Here is a 12,600-nt window from a genome sequence, read left to right on the forward strand (position 1 = left end):
GAGCGAGAGAGAAAGAGAGAGGGAGGGGGGAGAGAGAAGGATTAGACGGATGCCATATCATTTGGGATGGAGCTGTGGACCGGTGGATGAGACCTAATAGAGGGATGCTACAGAGGGAGGAGTGAAGAAAGGATGATGGATGGATAGATGGATGGATAGATGGAGGAATGGACGGATTGACAGTATGATGAATGTGATCAGGAAGTTCGGGAAAGGAGAGGATTGCATGTTAAAAAATATATAATGGATGGCAGGACCATAAAGATTAAGAGATTGAGATTAAAGAGTAAAGAAAACAACATAGACAACGCCCCCCCAAGACAGGCGAGGTAAGAAAGAACAAAGGATGACTAGAGCCCAAGAGGTACGGAAGTCGTCAAAAACATCACATTTCCAGTCCCCAAATTCACTCCGAGCCCCCCCAACAGAAGATAAAGCAGGCAAACTGAGTAACTACAGGGGCGCTTCTATTCAACGTGGGAGTGCAACCCCCAATTTGTCGGTGTTCTGCGATACCACCACCGGTCTATTGTTCCCGACTGCGGCACTGGCACTGAATGTGTAATATGATTTATTCTTTCATTCTCGCTTTATTGATAGCGAGTATGACAGAGGTCCAAGTGACATGCATATTCTTATTAATACAGAGTCGGGTGAGAGGGAGAGAGACACACAGTGGGAGATAGACAGAGAGAGAGAGCGCCGAGGTAGAGAGAGACAGAAACAATAAGGACGAAGATAAAGAGCGACAGAGAGACAGAGGGAGAGACACAAAGAGTGATGGCATTAGGGAGGAAATCTGGAGATAGAGAAAACAACCAAGCAGATGAAATAAGCGATTAAGGAAAAATGGAAACAGATTTATTTTTGCACATTTAGAAAATGAGTGCGACAGCAGAAAAGGAAACAGACGGAAAAAAAGGAAAAGAGAGAGGGCTGGACGGACACATCATGGGAGGTAGAGAGAGAGAGATAGAAGGGGGAGGAGAGAGGGAAATAGAGAGAGAGAGATTGAGGGAGACAGAGAGAGAGAGAGAGAGAGAGAGAGAGAGAGAGAGAGAGAGAGAGAGAGAGAGAGAGAGAGAGAGAGCGACCTCTGTTCTCTGTCGTATTTCATGTTTTTAATCTCGCCACTGCACATTGCCGAGCATCAGCTCAGAGGTAATGAGATGCGGAGTCGTTGCCCCCCCTCCCTGCTGGATACTTGGCAGGATGCCCACCGACCACACGCCCCCGGGAAAGAGCACTGGCTAGCGGGACGTTTGATCATGACAGGGCGGGACAAATGGAAGCATCACGGCGCTATTAGACAGCTGAGACCCCGACGACTCAAACATGCCGGCACGCCCCCCTCGGAGGACAGGAACCCGATATGGCCTACCGAAAAGAGAGAGAGCGATAGAGAGAGAGATATGGCAGGAAAAAGGGAGACACAGGCAAAGAGGAGACAAGCCACAACAATGACAAACGAGAAGTGAGTCAGAAGTACAAAGGGAAGAAAGAAAGAAAGAAAGGAAGATGAGAGAGAAAGAAAGGGTGCAAATGAGGAAGAAGAGGAGAGGAAGAGAACGGAAGCGCGGGGGGGGGGAGGGGAGAAAATCATAGAAAGATAACGATAGCGAGATGGAGAGAATGGGTTCTTACGCTGAAGCCAAGTGTCCCAACCGATCACTCGCACACTTTCTGATCAAACAGCATAGCATGCCAGGGCCTCCATTCAGGCGTAGACGTTGGCATCTTGGCATGACCCAAGACATGCCGCCCACAGGAAATAACGGTGTACGACAGAAATGCAAAGATAATTATCCATATAAATAATAGAGAAGGTATGATTTTTGGTTGGTACATTCAGAGGGATGTTGGATCGGGCCCATTCGTGTGAGAAGATACAAACGTCAGTGGGTTCTTGGCCGGGGTAGGGTGGGCTATAGGCCAGCCCCTGGGGAGGCATGGCTGAGCCAGACTCCTGCCTGGCCTGTGTGTGTGAACCAACGATGGTGGAGCGTGCATCTCTCTTCCACACCATTAGGTCTGATCTGAGATGCGACAGCGGCCAAGGGGAAGCGAAGAGAGGAGGAAACCGGAGCTAGTCAGGCCAGTGTGTCTCGTCTATCTCTACCCCCACCCCCGGCTACACCGCCCCACACACCAACACTTACAGACCATTGCCCATGGTGCCTCGCCAAAAAGGGAGAGACAGATCGAGAGAGAGAGAGACAAAGAGAGAGAGAAAGAGAGAGAGAGAGAGAGAGAGAGAGAGAGAGAGAGAGAGAGGGATGGAAGTTACATCATAAATTAGCCAGTGAATAGGAATGAATTGAGTTTCACTGCAGCAAAAATAGCTTGTCACTAATACATAGTGTTGAGAGAGAGACAGCGAGAGATAGAGTCATGATTTTCATGTAGAGTCACTAATTAGAGTCCCAGACACACATAGCATGGCCTGGCTCATTCTCCTTCTCTCTCTCTCCTCCCTCCCAAGTCTTCCTCTTTGATGTCCGGGGGAGTCCAGTGGAGTTACTTATTTATTTGAAATATTTATTTATTTCCTTTTTTATCATTTGGTCCCACCAGAGACTCAAACAAGACTCTTTGAGGCACTGACCTCCTTCTATCAACCACCGAGCCGAGCTCAAGTGGAAAAAGAGAGAGAGAGAGATAAAAAGGGACAGAATAAGAGAGAGACCGAGAGAGATGGAAAGAAGAGAGGGAAAAAAGGAAAGAAAGGGAGAAACAGAGAAGGAGATGGGCTATCTGAGGTTTCACATTGTCAGGAAATGGGGCCCAAGAAATGAGACAATGATAAAAGTAAAAGTCAAAACAAAAGATAAAACCGTACCTCGGGGCTCCTTCATTTTCGCACGAACAGCGGTAACAAGTTTAACGGCATCTACATGCAAATCTGTATCTCTACATGGAGATACATATTCAACAGAGACAATCATTCTCTCTTTGCTCCACTCCACATCGGTGTTCATCAAAGTCTACTCTTCATTTATCAGCTCAACTCCCCTACCACTCTGTCTTTGATATTGTACTGAGTAGCAAAGGAAGGCAATCCATACACTTCCCACGCACACTTTCCATGCTGGGGGGGGGGGGGGGGGGCATCCTTGTCTGCGGTCTGATGCAGCTACAGCTACAAGCCGGAGAATACTCTCTGCTTGATGCGGTCGATGGTTAAGTTGTCGATAACAACCACTTCTGCGCAACCCTTACAGCCTCCAGTATGCTACATTCTCTTAAATGTTTAATCTCCTGTTGATTTTTTACAATTTGTAACTTGTGTACTGTCACATGCAGACTGCTGCTCTAGAGGCCATTTGTGGACAACTATAATTAAGATGTTAGAGAAATGTTAGCAGATTAATAAAAGCGTATTTTGGCATTGAGATGCTGGGTTAAAATGTCCTCCATCTCTGGCCTTACATACTCAATGTAGATATGCTCGTTTAAATGTCACACCAGATAGGCTGGGAGTCATAACGGAATCCAAAAAGTAAGAGTGAGTATGAGTCCTCTTTAGAAAAACTCAAGTTCATTAATTATAATTGATTGTCAAACATTTTTGAACAGTAAGAAATGCCTTCACCAGGCTAACCCATCCCATCCTGCGTGTTTCGGTGAATTAAATTCAAAGCGGTTCGGAGGTACTTGCACATTCAAGTGCACTTGAACTAGGTCTGCCCAATTATAGCAGGAAAAAACATGCCATAAGACTCGTTTTCCCATCAGGCAAAGGTCTCATTCATTTTCTCCCTTGTTGATCTCCACTCTTCAGCAACGGGTGGACCCTTGGCTTGGAACCGACAGATGCCTTCAGGGCAGAATCGCTGGAGGCCATGTTTTCCATCGACAGCACTTTAAGGTCCAGAAGTAGAAGAACAGCACATCTCACTGTACTCCAGAGGTTTATTAAATAAATAGCTGGTTTTCGGAGGGGTCATTTTTTATTAATTTCAAACAGCAGAATGTCAAACCGAGAATAATTGTTCCCTTTGAGAGGGAAGCATGGGTACAAATATGGGTACAAGTATAACAATCGTATGATTCCTTGGCTCATTGACCATGACGCTACCATCCAAAATGATGATATTGTATAATACTCAATTTAGAAAAATGTTGCTAATGAAAGAAATCCCATAAAAACTTCAGCCCGACCAACAGTACTGCAAGAACTGAAAATACAGTTCCACAGACCTACATATATTGTAGCTGTGACGCACCATTGTTTAAATCTATATTGGAAAACTAGGTCACCAAACAAGTAGTGCTGTTTCATGGTCAGAGATGTATCTAGTGCCACAGATTTCTGGGGATTCCCAAGAGTTTAATGAAGTTGCATCTTCTCTGTAAAGCTATATCAACAAAGTCTTATTTTATTGACGTCATATCTATCTCTTCAGAGTCTGTACTGTGAATTCAAACAGAATAAAAAAGCCATCTTGACTACGAGAGCTACGAGGCTAACAAAGTTAAGATCAAAGAAATTTGCTTGAATAAAATTGATAAAATTAAGTAAATTATGTATGTTGTGATGCTGAGGAACTACAAAAGATGGAAGTACAAAGGAAAGAACTTCAAATATGTCCTATACTTACTTATACTGCTTCTACTGGTTCTGATTGGATTATACTCACTGTACTGCAAGGCAACGAGATACAATGGCCATAGCTTACTACAAGATATACTATAGATAAAACGCATTATTCAAGAGACAAGGCTGTGTCCACATTTTTCAGCTCATTTGCCACAAACTTATTTAGGTTTAGGTTAACAGTTAGGTTTTCTTTCCTTTTTTCTTAAGCATGTCATTGAAAAACACAAGAAGGTTGACTAAGGCTATTAGCGTCACACTAATAGACTGACCAACACTCCATCATAGTGAAGGTTAAGCTTCTATTCACTTGCATATATATATATATATATGTATATATATATATATATATATATATATATATATATATATATGTATATATATATATATGCAAGTGAATAGAAGCTTAACCTTCACTATGATGGAGTGTTGGTCCTCCAGCGATTCTGCCCTGAAGGCATCTGTCGGTTCCAAGCCAAGGGTCCACCCGTTGCTGAAGAGTGGAGATCAACAAGGGAGAAAATGAATGAGACCTTTGCCTGATGGGAAAACGAGTCTTATGGCATGTTTTTTCCTGCTATATATATATATATATATATATATATATATATATACATATGCAGCCACTGCATATTTAAGGAATTCACCCAGAAATAACCTACTGTCAGACGATGAGGAGAGAACACTTGAGGGATTCCAGCTAATCAAACAACAATGCCGTCGTTTCCTCCCTCTTCCGCTTCTTGGTCTTGGTCCTTCTTGGTTAACTTAACAACAGGTCCAGGTTTGAAATGTGAGGAGACTTAGGATGAAGCCTGAACATATGGCTGTGATGGATTTATGTTATGTGTGTGTATGTCCACTATGCTTATGTCTGTGTGTCAGTGTGTGTAGGTGGGTTTGTAAGTGTGTTTGTGTGTGTCTTGTAGCAAAGGGAACTTGTAAATGTTCTTTAAGCTTACTTCAGTCCTGACAAATTGCTTTCATGACCGTGCATGCATGTCTGTGTGTGTGTATATGCACTATGTGTATGCATGTGAGTGTGTGTGTGTGTGCGTGTGTGTGTGTGTGTGTGTGTGCTTTATGTGGTCATATGTGTGTGTATGTACGTGTTTGCGTATGCGTCTGTGAGTGTGTATGTGTGCGTGTGTGCATGTGTGTGTGTCTGTGTACTCTCCATGCATGTGCTGTGTGTGCTCTGTGTGTAGGTCTGTGTCTGTGTGCTCTGTGTGAAGGTGCATGTGCTCTGTGTGTGTGCTCTGTGTGTGTGCTCTGTGTGTGTGTGTGTGTGTGTGTGTGTGTGTGTGTGTGTGTGTGTGTGTGTGTGTGTGTGTGTGCTCTGTGTGCAGGTGTGTGTGTGCTCTGTGTGCTCTGTGTGCAGGTGTGTGTGTATGCATGTGTGTGTGTGTGTGTGTGTGTGTGTGTGTGTGTGTATGCATGTGTGTGTATCCTCACCTGCCAGGCTCCCAGGGCGCTGCAGCGTTGCGGTGGCGTAGAGCTCATGGGAGATCTTGTACTGGTCGGAGGCGTGGTGGGCAGCCAGGCGTTTGGGAGACAGTGTGGCATAACTCCCTATGCCTGAGCTCATCTACGGCAACACAGAGGGAACACAGGGCTTGTCAAGCAGCATGACTCCTCCCACCCACCGCTAATATGAGCAGCCATTGACACAAGCTGTTTGACTGTTGAAAGTTAAATTAATCGAAGTTAAATTTATTTGTATCATTACAAAGCTTCATAGTATTATATTTGTTATTGTCATTATAGTCTTAAAATACCATTAGCAAAGTTGTTTCCTAGCATTAGCATTGTTATGCTATTCGCTAACCAAACCCTGAAAGCATTCACATTGAGTTTTTAAAACTCGCTAAGCTCTTAAAATAACAACACACATTGATGATGAACACAGTTATTCAGGTAACGTTTTTCGTAACACTTCAAATGATTGATTAAACCGTGGTAACTGTGTTGAGTGATGTAAAAACCAGAAACCGGGTTAATCAAAGAGGAATAAGTTATTCTTTACAGCAACCTCCGACCACTTTGCTGAATCAATAGCATAACTCCTGCTGAGTATCACAGCCCTGCCAATATAATGTGTTTTTAAGGATTGTATACACCGGGCATTGACACTTTTACTGCTGTAGCTGCTTTGGAATGAGTGTATTATACTTTTATGCTGATCATCACTACCCCCTCTTTTATCCATTCATCAATTCAACCATGTGAATTGGAATTTGACAGGCAATAAATGTAAACTAACAGATTTTAATGAAATTATACACAATATGAAACACAGTATACGTCATAAGTATACTAAAAGTGTGCGCACAAATCATGACATTGTGAGTATGAATTTGCTCACACACACACACTGTGCGTTTCTTACCTGGTGGAGGGGGGATGAGGATGCACTAGCCCCTCCCCCTGCGGCGGAGCTGGGTGGAGAAGCCACTCTATGAGGAGACCCGCCCCCTCCCGCTGTCGTCACGGCGATGTTGGTGCTGGGAGAGAAGGTAAACAATTAAACAAAAACAGGGGGGGGGGGGGGGGGTTACACAAGGTGTCACCTATTAACATTTAAATGTGTTGCAATCATTTAGTTTAGAATGGGCTGTTTAGATTTGCCTCTGTTGGGGAACCACTGTTGTGCTGCTGTTACTGATACCAATCGGCAATGTCTTGTATGGTCTGTGTCAATTATAGGATTTGTGGTGTGTGTGTGTGTGTGTGCGTGTGTGTGTGTGTGTGTGTCCGTCTCACTGCAGTGTGAATAAAGTTGTCTAGTTGTCCCTCGGTATCCAACCCAATGCTAGCCCAGCAAGCCCAAATAAAATAAAACAGTAATAAAATCACTCTCACTACACTCTTACCCCCCCCCCCCCCAATCACATTTCTACAAACAAGACACACCCGGCAACCCCCGCATCCGCAACACACGGGTATACCTGTAGGACTTGGCCAGACGGTTGATGGGGGACTGTTTGCTGGGCGAGGAAGAGGAGGAGGAAGGCAGGCGCTGGGTGGTGGCGTAGCCCGGAGCGTCCGAGGCTGAGCCCAGCCGCTGCAGCTTGCTGGGAGAACCCGACCCCGAGCCCCCTCCTCCACCCCCACCGCCGCCGCCTCCGCCCCCTGCAGACAGTGGGGAGCTCACACGCTGGCTGGGTAAGGTGGAGCTGGAGTAGTAGATTCCTTAGGTGGGGGGGGTGGGGGGAGTGGGATTAAGAAAGAGTGAATGAATGAAGGGATGGAGTCTGGGTAAACGCATCGCATGGCCATCTGGCAGACGTGCTCGCAGCTGCGACGGGGGTCAGGCTAGGGGCAGGGCTATGGTATATATATTGTGGTTTGTTTCAAGAGTCGGAATGAGAGGGAATTAAAGCTTATGATGTGTGCATTCCCCGCGTGGCCTCGCCACTCTATGAGCCTCTGTGGTCCAAATGTAACACCAAACACTTGAATGCCAAAGCTGATAATGCTTTTAGGACCAACGCTGGAACTGTAAATATAAGGTGGATGCAATGAAGATATTGTTTTACTTTGATCCCTTAGGTCTGAACTGAACAGTGTTAGTTTGTCTTCAAACATAGCAAATATATGCTATATTTCCTTATTGTGTATATGCTTGCGGAGCAATGATGAGACTGGATGTTTAGATATGTCTACTAGGGTAGATAGGGCCACAGCCTTGATGTCTTCTGAAGCCACACTCAGGGATTTGACAAGGTTAACCACTTGAGACACCATGCAGACGGCTTCAGCCATGCCGCCTCTGCTTTCTATGTGACGTTCTAACTCTGTAATGGGACAGGGCTTTAATCACATTCGCTCGCAAGTATTCTCACAAATCAGACTAATCAGACAAATCAATTATTAATGCAAAGACTGATTCCGAACTAGCTCAAACCTGGGCAAAAGGGGCATTTCACTTTCTTTCACTTCATATTAGTTTCCACCAATTATGTTGCTGGAGCCCGGGATCTGTAAGGCCGTAACTGTCTCACAACCAATACAATCTCAGTTTCTTTTCAGTAGAATATCTCCCTAACGAAACAGGAAACAAGGCATTACTACGCCCCTTTTAGTTTTTGGTTCCTGGCCCATGTCCTATTCTGTCTCCCCCTAGAAATTCTGCTATATTATAGTAGGACTGCAGATCAGGTTCAACGAAACACTGTCACATGATATTGTGGGAAGGAAGTGAATAAAGACATTTAAATTCAGTTACCTGGCCCCGCCCCACTTTGATGTTGCTGCTGCTGCTGAGCAACACGATTGGATGTCACCTGGTGATGGGGGGAGAGGGGGAGATGGAGGAAGGTATTGGAAGGATAAAGGTGAGATCAAAGGAAGAAAGAGAAGGAAAGGAAGGATATGGAGGAGGAGAAAGGAGAACAAAACAGACACAATAAGCTGACTTGGGGGATGAAGGCCCTCATGGCTAAGGGACAGCGAGGCATTAAAATCTCTCACAGAGAACCACCTAATTGACCGCGACTCAACAACAAACAAACAAAAGTTTGGTTAGGCAAGTCCTCCTGCTCACTTGGCTTATTCTGTTAGTTAGAAACAGTTTATGTAGCACCTTGAATAGCAGTTAATGTCTGCTCATCTGTCCATACCTTAGCATCATATTATAAGTAGCCTGAATAAAACAAAAAATTGGTTTGTTTCATCTTATGAGATGAGACATGACCTGATAAAAAACTGCTTTTCTATTTATGACCATTTATATATATATAAATTAATAAGAATTGAAGCAAACAATTCAACTTCACAACGTTAGAACCGTTAAAGCACGAATGAGATCGCCTCGTCATTCTGCTCTGAATGCATTTCGCGCTGAATCACCGACTGCAACGACTGAACCAATGCTAACGTTTCGCAGAGTCTCTTATAGCGTGATGTGGCCCAAGGTGATTCAGATTGTGTTATTCAACCCCAGAGTGCACAGTGGTAGCTGCTCATACCCATCCCACATTATGCAGGCCTACACAATCCCTCTCCGACCTTGAGAAACATGATCACCACTTAACTGTATATAGGTGCTGCTGCAACTAACTCTACAGCAATATATCTGAAAGCGCAAGGCTGCCAGCACCCAAGAATTACAAAAGCCATTCATTCCTCAGCCATAGAGACGCATCTTTGGACGGGAGATATACCGGTGAACTAGTATGCAAATCAGATGTTTGGGTCTGGTAGGGCAGTAAACAAAAAATTATATTTAGCATGAGAATGTATAATAATGCTTAAAGATTTAACATCCAGTGTGTGTGAGAGATAGGCTGTCTGGGGGAGCCAGTGTTTGTGTTTGACCGATTTTATCTACTGCATACGTATGGGAATGTATTATTAAAATCAACTCCCCTCCCGATGGAAATGGCCCGTTGCGTGAGATAACCATTTGGAAATTGAGAGAGAAAGAGAGCAGAGCATATGAGAAAACTCACAGATGAAAATACACCATATTGGCATTTCTGTACTTACTAACATCACCAGTATTAGTCTCTTAATACTCGTTAAAAAAATTTGCCATGATACGGTTATATGTAAGTAATGGTTGTGTTAAACCTATCATCATGGCAGGTTGCCCCAAACTGCCGCGCCCTCTGCCCAAACCCTGAATTTAATATGACTACTTCCTGTTCATCATCCTCACTGATAATGTCATAATAACAGAGGGAAAAGAGAAAAACCTCATTGATAGAATATTCTCAATTTGGATGAATGTTGGATGTTTAATAACAGTCCATACTGTCCTTTACCAATGAAAACCAGAAACAATTTATTTTTAACGATTAAAGAAAGGACATCTCCAAGCAACTTATCCACATCTCCTACCCCATCAAACATCCAGGTTGTAGCATCAGCAGTACATAAATCCCCATGGGGAAACTGAAGGTCTCCATTAAAGGAAAGGTCCAACGTAGGAGTCCAAAGGAGTAACCGAGTATTTTCTCACAATATCATTTGTTCAGTTAAACGAGGCCTTTAAATCAAACTAGGGCATAATCATCATTCCTCTCCTTCTCCAAATTTGGCGACCTTGGGAGATGCCTCCAAATAAAAATCAAATGTGGATGTGGCCGAATAACCATACCGTTACCTCCACCTGCTTTCACTTCTCCCCGTTTCTCAACAAAACACCACCCTATTAGAAATCAATGTTAACAAACACAGACAAATATCCCATCCCTATTTAGCACCTGCAGACCAAAACGTAGGGTCTAATCAATGCCAGAGTATGGCTGATGTATTGATTTATTGATGGATGATGGATCGTTGGGGTGGATGAATGGAGAGGGGGATTCTGTCTGGACAAATATTTTTGCTTGTTTGTTTTTATTGAGCAGGTCCAAAGAGGATTCTCTGCCAACCCTGATAGATAATAATGCAAAAGGAATCAGAATCTGCACAGATAATTGGACTGAAGGTGGAGTGGACGACGAATGGATGGATTGTGCAACAGATGGTTTTATGGGACATATTTTCTGGTATAAATAAAGAGACAAGACCAAATTTATGCTTGCACAAATGGAAGGGCAGATGGACAAGCAGAGAGGACAGGTGGACAGGTCTTGCTCATGTTCATGGTCTGTAATCCCAAGAGCCACCCTCCCTGTATTCCATGACACTGGGGGTCTGAGGTGACAGCTTTGCATTATTAAATCAGTTGGCTCTTAGATATAAAAATACCAAACTGAGAGCTAAACCACACCCCACCACCATTCTCTCTCTCCTTTCCTAGTCCTCTCCCTCTCTCACACACACACATACACACACACACACTCGCACTACAATAGGATTACCCATGCAAATAGTGCAAAGGCATGCATTCAGGTAAATACACACATACACAAACACACACCTGCTCACGCACACAGAGGCACAGAAGCATACACACACACAGACACAAACACACAAACACACACGTGTAAAAGATGCACCTGCTACCCTAGAAGCAGCAGTTACATGAAGCCATTGAGAAGCAACAAGCGTGGCTGACAACAGTGACCCCATTGCTCTGACAAGCCCTACACATCACAGTGAAGAAACAAACACGCACGCACGCACGCACGCACGCACGCACGCACGCACGCACGCACGCACACACACACACACACACACACACACACACACACACACACACACACACACACACACACACACACACACACACACACACACACACACACACACACAGTGGTAGTGAACTAAGATGAGAAGAGAGGAGAATGGCCAAAATGGAATGGAGAATGGATTCATACCTTTCATTCATTCTTCCTTTATCTCTATCTTTCTTCATTTCATCCATCATTGCTCTCTTTCATTCTGTACGGCCACACGAAAAAAACTGGTTTCCCCGGCCTCACCTGCTGGCTCTTTAACTAACAGTGTGTATAAACACAAGGCCCCGGAACACACTTACAGTGGAGCTCTCCTTTTTCTAAATCCTGCTGTAATCAGTGGGCATGTGCAGAAAAGTTCAGGTCATCACAATCTTCTGACCATGCATTGTAAATGACCAGATGTAGCAAAAGCACATAGTGCAGCAGATGTTCATTATTTGCATAAACGCATGGATAGATTTCATAGCTGTGATAATCGTATTTAAATAGGCCTGGTTATGTGCATGTGTGTGTGTGTCGATGGATGTGGGTATTAATGGCACCTGTGTGTGCATGGCTTTGTGCATGTGTTTGCGTGTGAATGTGCGTGTGTGTGTGTGTGTGTGTGTGTGTATGTGTGTACTGTGTGTGTTTGCATGTGCGTGTGCATGTGTGTGTGTGTGTGTGTGTGTGTGTGTGTGTGTGTGTGTGTGTGTATGTGTGTGTGTGTGTGTGTGTGTGTGTGTGTATGCGCGAGTGTGTGAATGGTAGCGTGTGTGTGCTTTCCCACCACTCCGAGGTTAAAGAAATGAGAGTTAGGAGTAATTGGCTCCTGTAGGCTAAGGAGTAATTGGGACCTTTCTCTCCACAAGCATGGCGCTGCAAAATAAT

The 12,600-nt window shown here is 44.2% G+C and overlaps 1 protein-coding gene across 1 annotated transcript in view; it reads right to left on the reverse strand.

Annotated features, from left to right (window-relative positions):
* The window catches only part of ctnnd2a (catenin (cadherin-associated protein), delta 2a), a gene marked incomplete at both ends in the record, with an annotated part of 236,799 nt that overhangs the window by 121,305 nt on the left and 102,894 nt on the right, over positions 1-12,600 (reverse strand). The window contains 4 exons of the mRNA XM_084474908.1: positions 6,053-6,185; positions 6,987-7,101; positions 7,546-7,789; positions 8,826-8,883. Of these exons, the coding sequence (XP_084331034.1) occupies positions 6,053-6,185; positions 6,987-7,101; positions 7,546-7,789; positions 8,826-8,883 (550 nt within the window). The remainder of the gene's footprint in view (positions 1-6,052; positions 6,186-6,986; positions 7,102-7,545; positions 7,790-8,825; positions 8,884-12,600) is intronic.

This window comes from Micromesistius poutassou (assembly GCF_964030765.1).
Source record: "Micromesistius poutassou genome assembly, chromosome: 11".
Classification (NCBI taxonomy): domain Eukaryota; kingdom Metazoa; phylum Chordata; class Actinopteri; order Gadiformes; family Gadidae; genus Micromesistius; species Micromesistius poutassou.